General features: G+C 43.4%; 1 protein-coding gene across 1 annotated transcript in view; it reads right to left on the bottom strand.

Moving 5' to 3' along the window:
- Nucleotides 1-18,716, bottom strand: part of EIF4ENIF1 (eukaryotic translation initiation factor 4E nuclear import factor 1) — a 39,031-nt gene that overhangs the window by 5,064 nt on the left and 15,251 nt on the right. The window contains 12 exon segments of the mRNA XM_070385822.1: nucleotides 1,738-1,880; nucleotides 2,217-2,296; nucleotides 3,228-3,411; nucleotides 3,867-3,938; nucleotides 6,806-6,892; nucleotides 6,894-7,039; nucleotides 7,680-7,859; nucleotides 8,074-8,209; nucleotides 12,994-13,169; nucleotides 16,526-16,727; nucleotides 17,027-17,313; nucleotides 18,358-18,485. Coding sequence (XP_070241923.1) covers nucleotides 1,738-1,880; nucleotides 2,217-2,296; nucleotides 3,228-3,411; nucleotides 3,867-3,938; nucleotides 6,806-6,892; nucleotides 6,894-7,039; nucleotides 7,680-7,859; nucleotides 8,074-8,209; nucleotides 12,994-13,169; nucleotides 16,526-16,727; nucleotides 17,027-17,313; nucleotides 18,358-18,485 — 1,821 coding nt within the window.

Genomic DNA, 18,716 nt, shown 5'->3' with positions numbered 1-18,716 from the left:
CTGACTATGCCAGTGAGGCAGGCTGGAGAGGGCCTGCATTCTGTAGGGCAGGGAGCAACACCAAGTACTACAGTCCCTGGCACAGAACTGAGGCTCTGAGAGACACCAGGTCAAGTCAGACAGGGCACCAGGACTGAGCTACTTTCAGGACCCAGTCACCCGGAGCATTCCCTGCCACTCTGGGTCTGTACACAGGGCTGGCCCCGGGCCTCCCAAATAAAGTTTAAAAGAGCAGACTTCCTTCTCTCCCCAGACTTTCTACTTATTCTCTCTTGGAAGAAAACAGGAAAGAGTTGATGACCACACAGGCTGAGAGAAGAATGAATTACATGAGCTCACTGGCTAATCAAAGCTTCACTGCATTTCAGTGATGTCAGACCTTGTACTGCAAAGGCCAAAGCCTCAGGACAGTCAATGATTCTGAAGTTCACTGACTCATAAGCAGAAGGGAACCCTAAACTCCTGGCTGCCTTCCAGTCTGTATCAGGGAAGCCCCAGTGCTGCCACACTGAGACCAAGTAAGACAGCGAGGGGAGAGAGTATTCTGAGTGACTAAGAGCTAAAAAACAGGCAAGACAAGGAGAAACCGTGTCTGTTGGGGGCCACGACTGTACACAGAGTGTACAGGCAGGGAGGGCCTACCATCTGATCCAAAAATTGACACTGTCTTGGATCTACCTGCTGCTTTCAACTAAGTCACATTTGAAAAACCTGTGTCTGTATCTGTCAAATGCCGTTCTTTACCCCATCTACCTCACAGAGTTGTTGCCAAGAGCAAATTAAGTTGTGGATATCTAAAGTGCTTTGAAGGTCAACAAACTGCTATGCTGTAGAGAGAAGTCCAGTGAAGGGGCTCAGCAGAGCAGCTGTGAGCTCTCTGTACAGCCTGGAGGGCTCTCTCAGGGTGGGCACATTTATGCAAGAGGACAGGGTGCTTACTAGTTCCAGTGCTTTCTGAAAGTGCCAACATATGACCAGATAAAGTAAGACACTGAGGCAGCATTTTTAATAATCACATCAAAACAAGTAAGTTTCAAGTACCAAATACTATATACGGTGGGAGTACTGTGTTTAAGGATGCCCACTTTGGTGATAAAACTAAGAATATGAAGGTGGTGACTACTTTTCTTTTAGAGACTGGACAATGGTCACTTCTGGAGAAAGGGGTATTGGGACAAGGCACAGGGATGGCTTCTGGGGAGCTGACAAGGGAGTCTGCCTTACAACAAGCTATACATTTGCTTCATGCAGTTTTCTGCCTGTTTTATTTTACAATTAAAAAAAGGACAATATTGCTACTCTTTCTTCCCCAACTTATGGTTCATTTCATTTCACTGCCTGTTGAAACTGCTGGGGAGGATGGGAGGAGAGTGAAGTCAGGAACTATTTGATCAACAAACCTGACTCAAGGGACAGTTTGATACTCAACAAGGAGCCTGAGGGTGAGGAAGCAAGGTGGAGTTTTACGTTCCATCATTTCATAAGTATAACTGCAAATAAGTAGCTATGCCAGCTTCATCTGTAAAAATGAATCCTTTAAATGAAGAGTATAAATAAAATTATATAGGATGAAAAGCCTATGCCCCTGCAACAGAATTCAATTATACAATTTCCTCTACTGAACACTCGGTAGGTAAGACTTGTCACCATGTGTTGTACAGTGTATCAGTGTGTACAACAGAAATGATACTGTGGATAATTCATTTGCAAATCTCAAGGGTAGGATTAGAAATTTACCTGTTTCTGAATCCATCTCTGGTTCTGTCCACCTGCGGTTTGCCAAAACCAGGCTGGTAGAAGTTTGCTGCCTGCACCGCGAGGTCATGTGGCACGGCCAGCCCCTCCAAAGCTGCCTGTTGCAATTCCAGCTGGCTCATCTGCTGGACAGATGTGGCAGAGTGGGAGTCAGCAGAATGACAGCCAGTGCACCTTCTACAAAGGTCTCTCTTTGATCTTTCAGAAGAGGTATGTTTTAAGCAGCAGCTAAGAGAAACTAAGATACTGCAAACCTGCCTAAACTGTGCTGCCATCCACTGAACTGGATGTTAGTGATTTATGACTTTATATGATGCAATAACTTCACCAGTTTTCTAGCCTTCACTGAGCCTGAGTTACAGTTCAAAACCACTTTCAAGCATTACAGCCACTTAATTCTGTATCCCACAAGCAACAACAAGGGTGGAAAGCAAACAAGTTTGAGAAAAACTCAGCCAGACCTGGGCCGTGACTGGGCTCATGGGCTTGCGCATGCCTTGGAATGGATCTCCGAGAAGCTGCTGTGGTCCTGACGTGAAACCTGTTGGGAAGGTTACAGATTCAGGGCGTGTCAAGAGAGCACCTGTCCCTCAGAGGCATTATCTCTACTACATGATGCGCCTTGCTGAGCATCATCTCTTTCATGAAGGACTGACTTCCTGGGCTGATGATGTCGCTCTTCTTCCGTGCCCCTACAGTGGGGACCTCACGGACCTCTATCTGAGCACTTAATGATTCAAGCTGCTGGGGTATCCATCCCCCACTAAGCTGTCTCTTCAGAGCCGAGACCTCTATCTGGGAGAGAAGAGCTTTTCTAGCCAGTGATCTGGCTCTCTGTAACCACACCAGCTGGTACCAAAGCAGACACCAGTGTTCTGAGATTCACACTGTTTCCATTAGATCTCCCTAACTGCGGAAAGATTACAAAAACTTTCTCTCACAATATAATTGGCAGGGGTCAGAACAGCCAGCAGCATAGAGTGGTCGAGGGTACAGGAACACAGATTCTGCACAACACTTTTGCTAACACAGCTTTCTGGAAGTGCTTCTCCCATTCATGTTCTGAATCAGCCGTAATACCTCACAGTTGGTTGTGTATAGCTTCATCAGGTTGGCAGAGAGCCACTAGTCTGACTTCTCCATGAAGGAAAAACCTAAGGAGCCAAATTAATTTTTTTCAGTTGAATTTTCCCAATAAGGAAGATGACTAAAGAGCTGGATCCAATTTAGTTCTCCAGAGAAAAAAATACAAAACTGTGACATAAACCTATTTATCCAGAAGGGCAGCTGGGTAATTATCTTCCACTTGTGTCCTTACCACCCCCTGAAAAAAGCGTAACAAGTCAGCACATTTCTTTTTAAACTCTTCAGGGTACCAATGAAAAAGACTTTGCCAGTTTTAGGAGATGGGTATACCCTAGGGGAAGGAGAAGGGAAATGACAGATGGACACCTATGCACAAGAGCATTTACCAATTGGTGATGGTATTCTGGGACGAAGATAGTCTGCTGAGGCTGCTCTCGTCTGAAACACCTGTGACAATGGAGGAGAGGGTGCTCTCTGGCCCAGTAATGATGTCGTAGGCTCCAGGCTCCCCATAAGGCCACTCAGGAGATTGGAAGAAGCAGGTCTCTGAACAGGTGGGCCCAGAAGTTCCTAAAGGCAGAAAAGTCAAATCCTTGTGAACAAACCTAGTCCTTTCTTCCTCCTAGTCAGAGGCTGTGGATTATGAATTTGGAAGCCAATGATGAATCTCCCTCCTGCTTCACTGAAGGACTTGGTACATGTACATGCAATGAATTTCTCTGAACGTTCAGCTACCAAGATTTCCTTTAAGTTAGTGCTATAGATATAGGTTAGATACTTTAAATTTCCACAGAAATTGCAAACCTGCAAACGGGAAACCAAGGCTTTACTCGATCATCTTTTTTACCCACCAACCCACCCCACATTTATAGCTACAGAGAACTATGTCAGGCAGCAAAACCGTATCCTTCATTGCCAGGCAACATGGATCATTCTCTACGGCCCAAAGCTGGCCCACTACACAAAACCAGTTTGGAGGACTACTGTTCAGGACTCCAAGGCCTCGGTATAAGATTGTTAAGTACCTGCAAGATGTTCTTAGGGACAGGCTGGCCTGGAATCTCAGCAGGGGACATCAAATGGCTTTCAAGGGTTCGCTAAAAAAGTCAAAGGAAAACTGGTTTTAACCTTCTCACATACTTAACTTATAGATTAATTGGGGACCACAAGGAAGCATTAAAAACTCCCCAGGGAGTTGGCACTTAACAGCAGAATGATATCCAAATCACAGAAAACTTAGATCAACTTGCCCCACTTGTCACACAGGTCCCAGAGATCTTGGAACAGGAAGAATTTTCACATATATATGCAAAGTCCACTCAGAGACCCTCAGACAAGGTCTTTTCCTCTCTGGTAACCCTAAGTCCATTTCACTATTTCTAACATTGCATCCAAAAGAAGGGAAAAAGAAAATGGCGAAATGGGGGAACACTTTAGTAAGAAGCCACAAGTAGGAAATTTTGATAATTTACAGATTTTAATGTTCACGGCAACCTTTGCTAGCTATTATCTTTAACAAGATTTACAGATCATAGATGGTATCAAAAAAATGTGAGTTCAGCCAAAATCATCATATTTCAGTTTCATATTTTAGTAAATTTAAATTTTATTATTTTTAAGCAGCTATTCCAAAGTGGGTCTCCTATTCAGGGCGAAATTAAAATCTTCCACTTTCAATTCTTTTAATGCAGTAGCAGTTATACTTTGCATCCAACTTATATTACCTCTGGTGCTTCAGAAAACCCTTGTGTGTCCGTTTAGCTCTGCTTGAAGTGTTTCTCTGTCAAGTTTCCCTTCTACCAGCTGGACCTGTGAAGGTCCACAGCAGTGTCCTCAGGCATGACAAACAGCCCCAAATATGCAAGTGTTTCATTGTTGGTTTTGGAATTGGAAAGGACTGTAAGTGATTTTAATAAGATCTCCTCAAGAGTCATTTAATTCCAACTAACAAAAACAAACGCACAACTTTATACTAGATGGCTTGCTATATCTGGAGGATAGAGTCTACAACTTAATTTGGAATAGAGTTTAGACTGAACCGATATGTCCTCTTTTGGGGATAAACAATATGACTGAACCAAAATGGCTGGAGGCAGATCAGAAATAGTATATGCAACACACACAGCTGTAGTAACTAACGGCTTGGAAGCAGTCCCTGACAAACAGCAACATGCAAATTAAGCAGTATTTTGGGATGATGCCTGGTGCACTTCATAGATTATTTCCTTGTTGTTGTTTTTCTAGATTGAGTTTATGTTCCCCTTTGCCTATCATCCACTCCTTTATGCATCTGTCTGAGGCTCATTCCCTCAGCTGAAGCCAGATATATTTCAGAGCACTGAACCCCCAACATCAAGCAAGTTATCTTCACAGCTTAGGGGCAACTGTGTTAATATCAAATCCTAGAATCATATCTAAAACAAAATGTTCAAAAGCATCATTGGGTAAACAGTTGAACCCACCCCCACCCCCGCTCCCATTTCTTTACTAAGACTAAAAGAAGCTATTTACAAGATTTGACCCACCCTGCTGTGGTCAGCACCTAATCACCAAGACAGAAGGTAACAAGAAAGCAGAGCAGGACTGTTTACAGCCAAGTGATCTGGTCCTCATTTGAGAGCATTTACATCTAATAGTTCCTTGCATGGAAATTATTTAAAGCAGCTTACAAGGAACATTCCCCTGTAACTGGCATGGTGTGGTCAGATACACAGGAATAACTCTACCTATCTGCAATGTCCCCTTCTGGAGGTAGAGAGTCAGGTAGGTAGGCCAGGAACAATGGTATCTCTGTTAGGATTTATCACTAACAGCTAGTCAGATTCAAAATATCAAAAATCAGCTGGTACCAGGTACCAGCTGATTCTCCCCTGGTACCAGGCACAATGAAACACATGCTTCCCCCATGGTTAACCAGTAGTTCCCAGACAAGAAGGTGTCAAGAAAAACAGGCAAAACTCAATTTGGTAAATTTGCGATAACTTAGCAACTAGAATAAGTCTATGTTTTTTGTTTTTTTTTAATTAATATTATTTGATTTACTATTTCCCTTTCACTCTGTAATCATCAAGGGTTAGCAATAGTAACACACAGACGGTGGCTAAGAGGCACCCTCTAAATGTGTTATGCGGAAGACTAGTGTAGGCTACACACCTGTAATTTACTGACATACAATCACCTTGTAACCCAACTTCATGCCTAAAGGTGTTTTATAAGTTTGGAGTCACAGCTTTTTCTATTAATAAATAAACAGAATGCAACTGTCTTGAAAAATCCATCTTAGATACTTTACAAATGCCATGTATATCTGTCAACTACCTAATCAAGAAAGCAAATAATCCCAGGTATCTGGGAGCAATTAGGAGTAGTGAAAAGATTTTACTATAAAAATATGGTAACATTATTTTAACTTAAGTAGCTGAATAAGGGCTTCCCTGGTGGCTCAATGGTAAAGAATCCTCCAATGCAGGAGATGCAGGTTCCATCCCTGGGGAGGGAAGATCCCCTGGAGAAGGAATGGCAACCCACTGCAGTATTCTCGCTGGGAGATCCCATGGACAAAGGAGCCTGGCAGACTATAGTTCACGAGGTTGCAGAAGAGTCAGACACGACTTAGCGACTAAACAACAGCAAACAGCTGAAGAAACAGAAAACTCTCTCTAGAGTTCATCCCTAAAGGTATTTTTACACCATTTTTTTTAAGCACTGAGTTAAGATAAGCAAGTCATATCTGAATCCATCAGTCTCTCTACTGTCATGCACAATACATACAGATAAACCTGCTTTCTCAAGTAACAACAGAACAGTGCTAATTGGAGAAGACACAAAAGCATCGAGGATCAAGTGACTACTAAAGAATTTCCAACTTACTCAGAGTACCTTTTAAAAAATCCATTTATTGGATGGGACGTGGAATAGAAAGAGAGAAAAGGAGAAAAGGCTGGGGTCTGTGCCAAATACTTACACTGACTTTAGGCTGAGAAGGCAAAGTCCCACTTGCCTTCATGGTGCTCACTAGCTTGTTGAACGCAGTCATATCGCCGTCCTTTTTTGAGCTGTCGATTGCTGGCCACAGTACTCAGGGTCTCCTCTAAATGTTCTGCCATAAAGGGAGTCGAATTCTTCACTTGCTGGTCAACCTTCAAGCCCTTGAGCCCTGCTTCCACCTCCTCCACGGAAAGCACAACCCCTGAATGTGCTGAAAGGTTGAGAAAGTCTAGGTTCAGCCAAGCAAAGGAATATGTGGTAGGAACTCTCTTTGTACTCTGTGGTGGATAAGGTGAAAATGATTTATTTCACAGTTGAACTGAAGTTGTCAGGAAAGACTGGTAACAAATACAGACAAACTGAAGGCACCGAGATCCTGCAGGAGGATGTCTATTATAAAGAGTCTTCTGGAGACTCGTGATGAGGGACAGGAATCCCAGACAGCCCAACAAGAACGAGAGTGCTACCTGCACGATGGTTATTCTAGCATCAAGGCTGCATGTTCAGGGCTTATAACCTAAGCAAGAACACGGCAACCCAGGGCAGAGGTGTGAGCAGCTGCCAAGTTATGCTCAGGAGGACTGAATATTCACTGGAGGGCTCTACTCAGGCTCCAGGTGAGCAGGACTTAGAAGAAGAGTTCTTGCCACAGAGTTCAATGACCTGCTGATCTGGTAGATTCTCAAAAGAGGTGGTACTGTTTGATAAGTGTTTTTGAAGAACATTAAACAAAACCCACCATCTATTTGACTTTTGATGAAATAGCAGTCTGTTAGAACTGATTCTGCCTTAATTAAGACTGAGCATCCAAATGTTTTAAATACCTAAAACAGACTCTAACAGACACTTACAGCTCTCTTTAAGCTTTTCTTTATTTGCAGAAAGGCTGGAAAGGAGAGGCTTTAAATCCACTTTGGCTTTCTGTAGCATTTCTAGAATATCCACTTTAGTTTCGGCATGGTCTTCTAATGGTATAGGAGCAAAATAGTTCCCCGAGTTCTGTCCAGGAGAGAGTATGGCTTGTTCCAGACCTAACATGGCAAGGTAATATATGTATAATTAACTGGTCTTCAAAAAAGCACAGAAACACATCTTCAACAATGTTAAAATGACACAAATTGAAGGGTATTTTTCAGTATCCAGAAACCCATGAATGCTAATGGACCCCTGACTAATAAGGATGAAATGAACCATATTAAGGAAAGCTCAAGTCTATGTCCAGGACAGAATCTGAAGCAACTGTACCTGCAAGTCTCTCCAGTTCTTCATGAGGTGTTGACCCAAGGCTGCTGGATCGGCTTCCTGATCGGCTCGGGTTAGAGAACCACCTACTGAACCGACTGGCGGAGACTGAACCTTCTCCCAAAACATCTTCTATCATCTAAAGGGAGAAATGAAAGAAGCTAAGATAACAGTTTCCAGGTGAAAAGGACAAGAAGGTTCAAAATTTAAGGAAGGGTCACTTACTTTGAAACTTCCTTTGATGCTGCTGACCTGAAGGCAAACACCCTCAGAACTTAGGATTTTGAACATCTTTAACTTCTCTTCCCCTCCTGGATCGTTTCTGAGTAACCCAAACTTGGGCATAACCATGTATTCTCTAAGCATATAAAGCAAAACCTCTTTGCCACAGAAAGTGTTCTGATTTTCTATCATTTGCCTCATTAGAAAATCCATGAATGTTCTAAGAGGGCACAGTTTCAAAATCAAAATCAGCACCAAAGTAAAGCATTCCGCTGCCAACCTTGAGTGGCCTTTAACTAAGCATCAGGTGTGGAGAGCTGATGAAAGAAAACCCTTGCTTCAAACTTCAACACCCTCAAGGTTGTAATAAACACCGTGAAATCCAATGCTGCTAATTTCAGAACCCAAAAGCTAAAAAAGCAGAGCTCATATTTCCAAGTCAAAGTTTAAGAAGTGTCAAAATGTGAAAGACAGACTTTTAAATGATCTCTAATATCTGTTTGAACTTCATGGAAAGTTTCAGGTGTTTGTTTTCTTTTAAATCTGACCTCCATAGTTTTTGGTTTAATAAGAGTGATTAAATGATGCATTATGATCAGAAATAATTTTTCAACAGTGTTTCTTAACAGTAATTTCTATTACCAGTCCTTCTTGAAAACTAGATTTAAGCATTTTTTGGAAAGAAATTTTCAGTTATACCCTATTATAAATCTAATTAAATACCCAAATTGATCTTTATGCAGTGCTCTGATCAATATTTAGAAAAGACAAGATAAAGCAAATATCAATCCAAAAATGAGGCCCATTCTTGACGATAAGGCATAAACAGCAAACAGGTTTTTCCCCAAGACTTGTACATATATGACGGAGTTAGGGACTTTGTTTTATCTGAAATCTAGAACTCATACTTCTGTCTTCGCAGGTATTGTTCAGCAGATTCAATCACATTCCACTTGTAAACTCTCACACCTTGAATAATGCCGACTTTCAAGTGTACTAATTTGCAATCATTAAATTTTAAGATAAACATTATAAAGTGATGTTTCACTGTGAAAAATTGGGAACTGTACCCAAAACACAACCGCCTTGGTGAAAAATGGTTATTTTTAAAAATAAAAGCTACAGCTATTTAAAATATTTTAATTTTAGAAAGAGTTTGAAATTTTACAAACAGCAAAAATAGCTTAGCACTGTACTTTGTTTTTATTTCCTCTGATCGTACTGTATAGGAGAAAAGCCAGAAGATACACAGGAAAAACGTGAAAAAGTAAAGAAAGTGAATATAAGGTATCTGGATATTTTCTAAGGATTTGACAGTAAGTGTTGAGAAACTCATTTCCATACTTTGATCAGTGACCAACTTTGTTAGAGAAGCTTAGTTTTATTATAGCTAAAACATACGCAGAAACAAAGTCGCTTTTACTCATGTTTACTGGAAATGCCAATTTCAAGAACTAGAACATTTTGAAGCCAAAAAGAATCCTAAGAGTCAATCTGGTCAGTCATTTTTACCACAGGGCCAGCTGGGATGCTACAATGCTCAGCTGAATGCTGCTACATCCCACATCCTCCTCTAATCAAGTCTTTGAGGAGGCTGTGAACTGCAGTCTGGTATGTTTCAAATGCTCCTTCTAGACATTTTTAATAGCATGTTTAAAGTCACCCATACGACTGCTAGTTTGGTCTGTCAGAGGTTGTTTAGACTGCTCATATCCTAGGATTCATATTATGCTGATACAGATACTGTGAAATATTTTTGCTCTTTGACAATTACTAGCTTTTACTGATCAATGCTTTTCTTACTTTCCACTTTCATTGAAACGTCTATATTTTTGTATTTGCTTCATTCTAGTTTGATTTTTCTTTGGATTTCTAATGAATGCATTTAAGGCTACCTGTTTTCTTCTTAGCATACTTTTGACTATACCACCAAGGTTTTTCTTTGTCTCATTCCTGTTCATCACTAAGTGATTTAGGATTTCTGTCTTGATTTCGTTTTCCTTCATTTGACAGTTCTATGTACTTGTAGTGTGTCAGGCTCTGTGGTTAAGAGGTGCAGATCTAAAATCAAATTATTTTTCATTATTTATTTGACTGAAATTATTTGCACATTGATCCAAATTTTCATTTTGTACAGATTTTTGTGGCTGTCAGCTTCTAATGTATTGTAATGCTAGTAAATATAACTTACAAATATAGGTGCAATTCTCTTTATGCCAATTTCTACCCAATATTTATGGGGCCTAAGTGCCAGGTACTATCTCAAACATTTTATATAATTTGTCTGTTGATATTCAAACATTATATTGCCCTTATCTTCCCCAACTGATTGGTCATTTTCTGAGAATTATGAGTCTAGTTGTTTATAAAGCACAAACAGAGCATCTCTTTTTACTGATCCCAGCTTTGCTTTTAAGTGAACCTATTGTAGAATACATACCTTAGTGAGTAAGTACCTCCATGAAAAACCTGGAGAGAATTCCTAGCCTAGGTTCCTATTCAGAATTAACCAAGTTTTGGTTGAGGGTGAGGCTAAAGGATAAGACGGTGCTCAGTTCCCATTCCTCCCATTTATATTTTATAGGCAGTACAGTTGTGGGGAATTTGGAGTAAAGAACTCTTAACTCAAAGTACAAAAACTAGAATTCAGTTTCCACTACTTATTAGCTATGTGACTTCAGAAAAGTGATTTAAATCTCTCTGTGCCTGCTTCCTCATCTATGAAATGGGAACAGTTGTAATCTAACTTACAAGGTTTTTCTGGGGATTAAATGACCTGTTGAATGTAGAGCCTAAAACAGCACAGCATGCATGTTACCTATCATTACACGTTCAGCTTTGAATTCTCTCTCTGTCAAGACACACAGGTAAGTTTCACGGGTGCTCACAGTGGGAGCCAAGTACAGGCCTCTAAATTTTGACCTTTAGCTGTGAAAACTTTTTACAATAAGATTTCCATTGTCTTCTAAGAGAATGCAAAAAAAAAAGTCACTAAACACAATTGGTGTAAAAATAAAAAAATTACTGTCCCCTAAGAATTTGAAAAGACCACTCGGTTTTATATCAGGTAAATTAAACTCACATCTGGATGCAACCCTTCTGCTCAGTGAGCCAAAGGACTACTAGTCAGCTCACTGTAAGCGAGATATCTGACTAGGAGACTAACAGTTAAAACTGTGCTAGAACTTAAGCAGCAAAGCCAGGCAGCTGCCAGTTGGTTTGCAGCCACCCTCCACCTGCTCCTGACCAGCACCGTGGACAAGTGTGGTCTTGGGCCAGGCTGGTCCACAATAAGGTAAGTTCAGAGAGTTGCAGTAAGTGCTTAGAAACTTTTGTAGCCATCTGGCATTGCTGTGATATTTTTACTTTATACTAAAGTATTGGTCCTCAGTGGACTGGAAACAATATCTGGTCCTCACCATAGAGAATTTAAGCTCTACTGCCCTAGCGCACTCTTGCCTGGAAAATCCCATGGACGGAGGAGCCTGGTGGGCTGCATTCCATAGGCCCATTATTCCATGGCGTCGCAAAGAGTAGGACAAGACTCAGCAACTTCACTTTCACTTTTCACTTTCATGCATTGGAGAAGGAAATGGCAACCCACTCCAGTGTTCTTGCCTGGAGAATCCCAGGGACGGGGGAGCCTGGTGGGCTGCCGTCTGTGGGGTCGCACAGAGTCGGACACGACTGAGCGACTTAGCAGCAGCAGCAGCCCTAGCACTCACCTGTGGCCCTACACCTGTGAGTGCTATGCAATGTCTGCTCACCTGTTCTGGGTGGGCATCTTTTAGGCTTTGGGCAGCAGGCAGATGACAAAGGAGACAGGACAGCGCAGCCTGCTTGGTCATGCCCAGTTTTGTCCACTCATGTAATAATCGACCAGGAAGCAGTTGTAGTTGAGGAGTCAAGTAAGTTAAAGTCTGTGAACCAATAATTCTAAAGGACTGGCCAAACTTACTAGCTGTATTTCATGTCCTATAAATGATGTCTAAGATGTACAGTTGCTCTTGGTCAAATGGCCTTAAAAATTCTATCTCATCAGTCCTATGCACTGTTTCAACAACTACAGAGTTCTGAGGACATAGGTCACAGTTTCGTATTTTCTCTGAAAATTTGATGAAGCATTGCTAATCCCTAAGTGGTCAAAGGGGACGGGGCAAGGGCAGGGACGAAGAGCAGATGTGGGATATCTTATTGTTTCTATTTTAGAAGTCGAGAAAGATTAGACCTCAGCAGTTTAACAGCAACAGTGATGGTGTCCCACGTTCCTTTCCACAAAAGGTTTTCAGAACCATCACATCACACAGGTACCACCTAACCAGCCATACCCGAGGAATGCAGATCAGTGTGGTACTGACCACCAGTTATAAAAATCCACCTCCACAGTAACTTTTTACAACAAACACTTGACTATTTAAAAATAGAAGCAATGTTCTTAAACATCTGAAGAATTCTTAGTCCAATGCTAACAGCCTGGAGAAAGAGTTAACTGGTACAGAATCCTCACTCAATCATTTCTACTTAGCCTCTCAAAACAAAGCCAACAAAAATTCAAATAATATTTAAGAATAAAAGTCAAAAAAACCTCCCAATCATCTAGCAAAACAAAACTTTTAAATAGAATCTTAAAGATTCAGGTCAAATTTAATCCCAATTGGCTGATCCAATTGTGATTAATTATAAGCATGCTGCTACACTCACCGAAGCCAAGCATGGCACCTTATCAAGGTTAAAGAATTCATTAAAGTCAAATTCTCCCGGGGACTGCTCGGGCAAGACGGCCTCCCTTGGCACTTCCTGATCAGCAGCAGGCTCCTGTTCGAGGATGACCTCCACCTCATCCTCTTCAGCCACTCCTCCATTGCACTCGACTATGCCTGAAAGCAAAACCGGACAAAGACAGTCTGATCAAGCACACTGCTCCAGAGGTATTCGGTGGCCTCGGCACGATCACGAATGCAGAAGAGCCGCGGGTGACTTTAAAAGCAGACTTCCTGTACCGGTGCAGCACTTGCCACGTATGGCTCCTACGGGGGCCAGGGCAGGAGAAAGCCTGAGTACCAAGCCACAACACCAACTTGACTCAGCAAGGGCTATGGTCCCTCCTCTGCCCCGTCTTCAAATTGTCCATAATGCAGTGGATCTTCTTCTAATTTTTTTTTTAAAAGGACAATCTTTAAGCATATCTTATACGAGTGGAACCAAATTGACTTGGCTCTGCTTTCACCCATGCGCCTGCATTAACACTTTAAGTTAGAGTAGTTACGTGAAACCTAGTCCAAGGGCAATTTTCACTTGCCTACTGACTGTAGTTCATCCTTCAAGGCAAAGTTCAAACCTTCACTGGGAATTCCGTATGTCCTGCCTACCCAGTTTTACCCTACCAGAAAATTAATCACCGCCTTCTCTGTAATATGTGTGCTATCCCTCAGAGTACATACCACACTATATTAAAGTCTGATGAGACTCGTCGGCTTTGCCTTACTGTGCAGTGCCTGGTACGTGTAAAACACAGTTACGTCCAGATGTGAGGATGGGAAGATAAGGGAAGCTAACATCTTAGTTTTAGCCAGAGGACGGGGCATAAAACAAAATCCTTCAGATAAAAACAAACCCTTTTTTTTTCTTTTAAAATAAGTGCACTGAGAGACGCAGGAAACTCAACCTTTTAAGCTGAAGGACAGAGCTCCCAAAGCCCTTCCCTGTAAAGCACCTCTGGAAGAGCTGCTTATGGTGTCAAGATCACAGCAGACACGAAGTCCTCTTAGGGGGAAACAAGAGTGCCCATCCCCTCTCGAAAGGCCCCCACAGGCCTGCAGTCTCGTTATCACTCAGCCAGGATATTCTAGACCAAGAGAGGCTACGTGCTAGCGTCGGCTTTGGTTCCAACAACACTTCAGAAAGCTAGACAGCAAGGCAGGGGCTACAGCGACTGAAAGGTGGGGGGACCCACTCACCCAGGTGAGTCATGACCCAGGTCATGACTGTCAGGCGGGGGTGGCAGCCAGGGCGGCAGCAGTGCTCCACCACGTGGTGCTCCGTGCTGTGCCCAGGCGGCAGAGGTGCCCGCCCCCTCAGGGCCTGGGCCTCCTGAGGGCCTAAGGCCCCAGCGAGGTGGCGTTTTGTGCCTCGGACAAGGCAGTGGGTCAGCACACACATACTGCCAGACAGCAGAGGCTGACTGACATTTAACTAAAACTACTACTTCGGTGGAGGTAGTTTCCTCATTTTATAGACAAAGAAACCAAACCCTAGAAAAGGCAAACAACAGCCTAATCAGTGCCAAGTCTGTGTTCTTTTCCACTAGAGCAGCTTCTAACTCATCGAACCTACTGGAACCTGTCTGCCTACTTCACAATGAGAGCCAGCAGAGTCTGAAATTAGTTCAAATGCTCACAGAAAAGCTTTAGTGATTCTCCTGTTCTCCTGTGTGGAGATGAGAGCATCTCTTAACAGATGAATGGCTTTTGCAAGCGGCAGAAGTGCCCTGTGTGTAATTTTATGCCAGCTTGAGAGCAAACTGGGTCTAACAACTGAGAGTGGGTAGGAATATGCTCTAGCAGACGAACACAACTGGCCATTTATTATGATGGTCTCCAAAGCCAGGGACCCAGGAAAGATAATTAAAGTTAGGTTTTATCATATTTCAGAATGAACATATGCTTTTCTTTTTTTGGCCTTGCAGTGCAGCATGTGGGATTATCTCAGTTCCCTGACCAGGGATCGAACCCATGCCCCCTGCAGTGGAAGTGTGGAGGAGTCTTAACCACTGGGCAGCCAGGGAAGTACAGAATGAATACAGATTTTTCATTAGAGAGAACACAAATTAAAATTTTCTATCAATGGAGAGCTTTAACCATTTCCTCCTTCCAGATAATTTTTTTCTGTTTGTAAGTGCAATATATATTCAAACTTTCATTCATCACCATATATACAATACCTAGCACTGGGCCCTCTATGCTAGGTGCTCAACACACACTGTGTTAAAACCACGCAGGCAAAGAACACATCTGTTTTGTTGATGGCTATACTAGCACTGTGATGTGCCTGCAAGGAACTCAACACATGGAGTTCAATGGAAAGCTAAAATACACTTGTAAATGGGCTCAAAGGCACTCATCGGCCCTCCCTGTCTTTTCATTCCTGCAGCCAAGAGGCAACTACAGGACACGTTCATCCTAAAGACGGTTGGTAGGGCAATTAACCACTGCCGGTGACAGAGCCAGGAGCCCTGGATGCTGCCTGAGGCTCTGCCGTTCAACCCACGGGGCCGGGGCCCCGCTGTCACCTCTTTCCAGGCCTGTCTCTTTTTGCATCTGTGAGCTGAGGAGGTGACACTACTGATATATTTCGCTACTTTTGGTTCCTTCTTTGTTGATACAGCAATGGCTGAAATTCATATTTCATCTTAGTTCAGAAAAAGATTGGCTTTTTCTCACCAGAAGCCTGATCTTTACAATCAGGTGAACAGATCACACTTGGTGGCGTTGCCTTCACCTAACTGAGACAAGACAAAAGCATCTCTCAAAGGCAGTTTAACTTCAAAGTCTCTCAAGCTGCCCACTTGCCTCTTCACTGCTTCCTCCCAAGACCACCAGCCTGATCACTGCCCTGAACATGACTATGAGCTCCACCCTGCAGCAGGCATGCCTCATACTTCAGCTCTGGCTTCTTTAGTTTAGCCAGGGAGGTGCCTGAAAAAGTGAGTTTGGGAGAAGCCAAGTGACAGCTGACTAGGAAGGCCTACCACCACAATGAGGGAGGCTGGCTCAGAAGCACGAGCACCTTGCTCAACTTCACTACTCACTTCCTCAACGTCCACCTATGGAGCCACCTATGTCTCCACTTGCTCTAAGATGGGTACAACAGCCTCTACCGCACAGGGTTGTTAGAAGTAGGATTATATAGACAAAATGCTTATCGCATGTCCAGTATACGTAGGCTCAATAAACGAGACCCCTATTATTTCTATCACATACTCTTACCTCTGGGGGGCCCTTTCGTGTACACAGTGCTCTTACTGGGTGGGGAGACTGCTCTGTTTAGCCCTGCAGGCAGGACACAAGTTGAGGAGACGTACGGCCTACACAGTGAACTAACGCACAGGAAGCAGCTTCACTGTTCAAAACATGCCACTTCTAACACTGCTGCCTATCTCTAAGTGTAGTTAAGCCAACTATAAACATGTCTCATTTCAGAAGAGTGAGCTTTCCCTCCCAGAGGTCTTGCTGACCTTCCTTCACAGAGGCTGCTCGTCGCCGCGTTCTTTTTCTCCCCTTATGGTCTTCTTCCAGGATCTTATCATCAAAGCCAGTCAGCTCAATGGTTTCGGACTGACTCGTGGGTCCAGCTGAGAACCATTCTGGTTCTTCTTCTGTGTAGGAATCGTTTCTTCTACGCTCACCAAAGACACGCTTACTATCCACAAACTCCCTCTGGAAAAGTACACAATGCAAAATAAAAAGTAAGATTCTAGTCAAGGCATTTCTACCTCAGTCCAAGTCTTGATGAGTTAAGCGATGCTCGGTAGCGCGATGAAGATGCTCTGTGGTGGCCTGACGCTGCTCCCCACCCCAGCTCTCGGCTCCTCCCTCTGTACTAGGATGGGCTGTGTTCACCCAGCATCACGGCTCCTCCCTCTAGACTAAGATGGGCCGTGTCCACCCAGCGTCACACAGCACACTGGTATAAATGAAGTGCACACGCGAGGTGCCAGAGGATCGAGGAGACAAACCCTGAAACGCTTGTCCTTGTAGTCCCTCTCGCGGTCTCTCTCTCTCAAGTCTCGCAGGTCCTTCTCGCTAAGACGGTGATCCTTCTCAAAGGTCCGAGCAGAGATGATCCTCCCGCTGCCGATCCTGCGTCCGCCAAGCAGGCGGAGCCCGTCGCCGTCTTTCTCCAGCGGGCTTCCTGAGCGCCGGGAGCTGACGGCCGCCGTCACGTGGCAGCCCCCTCCAAAGCTGCGTCTCTGTGGGCTGAGAACAACATCTAAGTCATCTTCCTTCACACGCTCTCGTGGATCTGCAAAGATGCCAGAAAGAGAGAGTCAGGTGAACCAGCAAGGGTAGTTCTCCTCCCTGGGGTAGGGGTGTGTCTGTGACTGGTGGCCACTGGGGTCCTGGGAAAGAGTCACCACTGAAACAGCCAGAGAGTTCACATATTTTTAACAAAGGGTGGGCCTTTTGCTTCATCTCTGGAGGGAGAAATGTACTTCATAATCAGTAACTTTCCATGATTAATCTCCACAGTCCTTTTAACTAAATTCTTTCTTTTTTGGGGTTGTACAGCATGGGATGCAGGATCTTAGTCCTGGTGTGTGTGTTCAGTTGCTCAGTGGTGTCCAACTCTTTGTGAGCCCCTGGACCACAGCCTGCCAGGCTTCTCTGTCCGTGGGATTTCCCGGACCAGGGATCAAACATGCACCCCCTGCAGGGGAAACGCAGAGTGTTAACCACGGGACTGCCAGGGAAGTCCCTTAACTAAATTCTTATCTGTATAATTATTAGCAAATGTTTCATCAATTAATAAACTATAGTAGGTGTCAGTATTTGAAACTAACTACTTTAAAAGTTAAAGTCTCTCTTCAACAAATGGTATTGAACAGCTGACTATCCATATGCCAAGAAAGCCTTATCTTCACATTGCTATCACATATAAAAATTAACTCAAAGTGGATCACAGATATAAATGTGACCCTTAAAACTACAAAGCTTCTAGAAGAATATATGAAGGAAATCTATGACAGTGGCTTTGCACAATTTTCTTAGGCTTTGACACCAAGAGCACGATCTACTTTAATAAATGATAAACTGAGTTTGATCAAAATCTAGAACTTCTGCTCTTTTAAAGTTACTGTTCAGAGAAGACAAAAGCAAATCTATGCACCATGGCCACACAGGAGGGCTATGATTTTACTTGCCAGGTAATCATAAATGAACTGTTCAGTCAGTTTTCTGATAATGGTACTTTCTCCCAACGCCTAAAACTCTCACAGCTATGAATGAAGCCAGAAGCGAAGGGCACTGCCTCTGAAATCGCGGCTCCCACCTCTTGGAGACTGCTTACCTACTATCCTGCGCACCAGGGAAGGCCGGTCCGTGTCCAGCTCTTTCTTCAGGCTTTCCACCGGTGAGCTCCGCCCTGAAGCTGGGTAGAGGGAGGCGTGCCACTTCTCAGGGTCCCAGACACCATCACTGCAAGTCAAAGGGCACCATGGTTCAGCTCCTGCACCACAAACTACACAGGTAGTCTACCTTCTACTACTGCAGGTGCCAGGTTAGGGAAACGCCTTTGCACTATAAAGCTTCATGGTGGCCATCAGAACGGTTCCCTCTTTCAAAATAAAAACAATAACAAATTCTGCAGTACTTTGCTGTTGTTCATGTAGCAGCAACAGACGTGAAAAGCCGTGGTCTGAGAGGAAG

This window comes from Bos mutus, chromosome 17 (assembly GCF_027580195.1).
Source record: "Bos mutus isolate GX-2022 chromosome 17, NWIPB_WYAK_1.1, whole genome shotgun sequence".
Taxonomy (NCBI): Eukaryota; Metazoa; Chordata; class Mammalia; order Artiodactyla; family Bovidae; genus Bos; species Bos mutus.
This window is presented reverse-complemented; position numbering and strand designations above follow the sequence as displayed.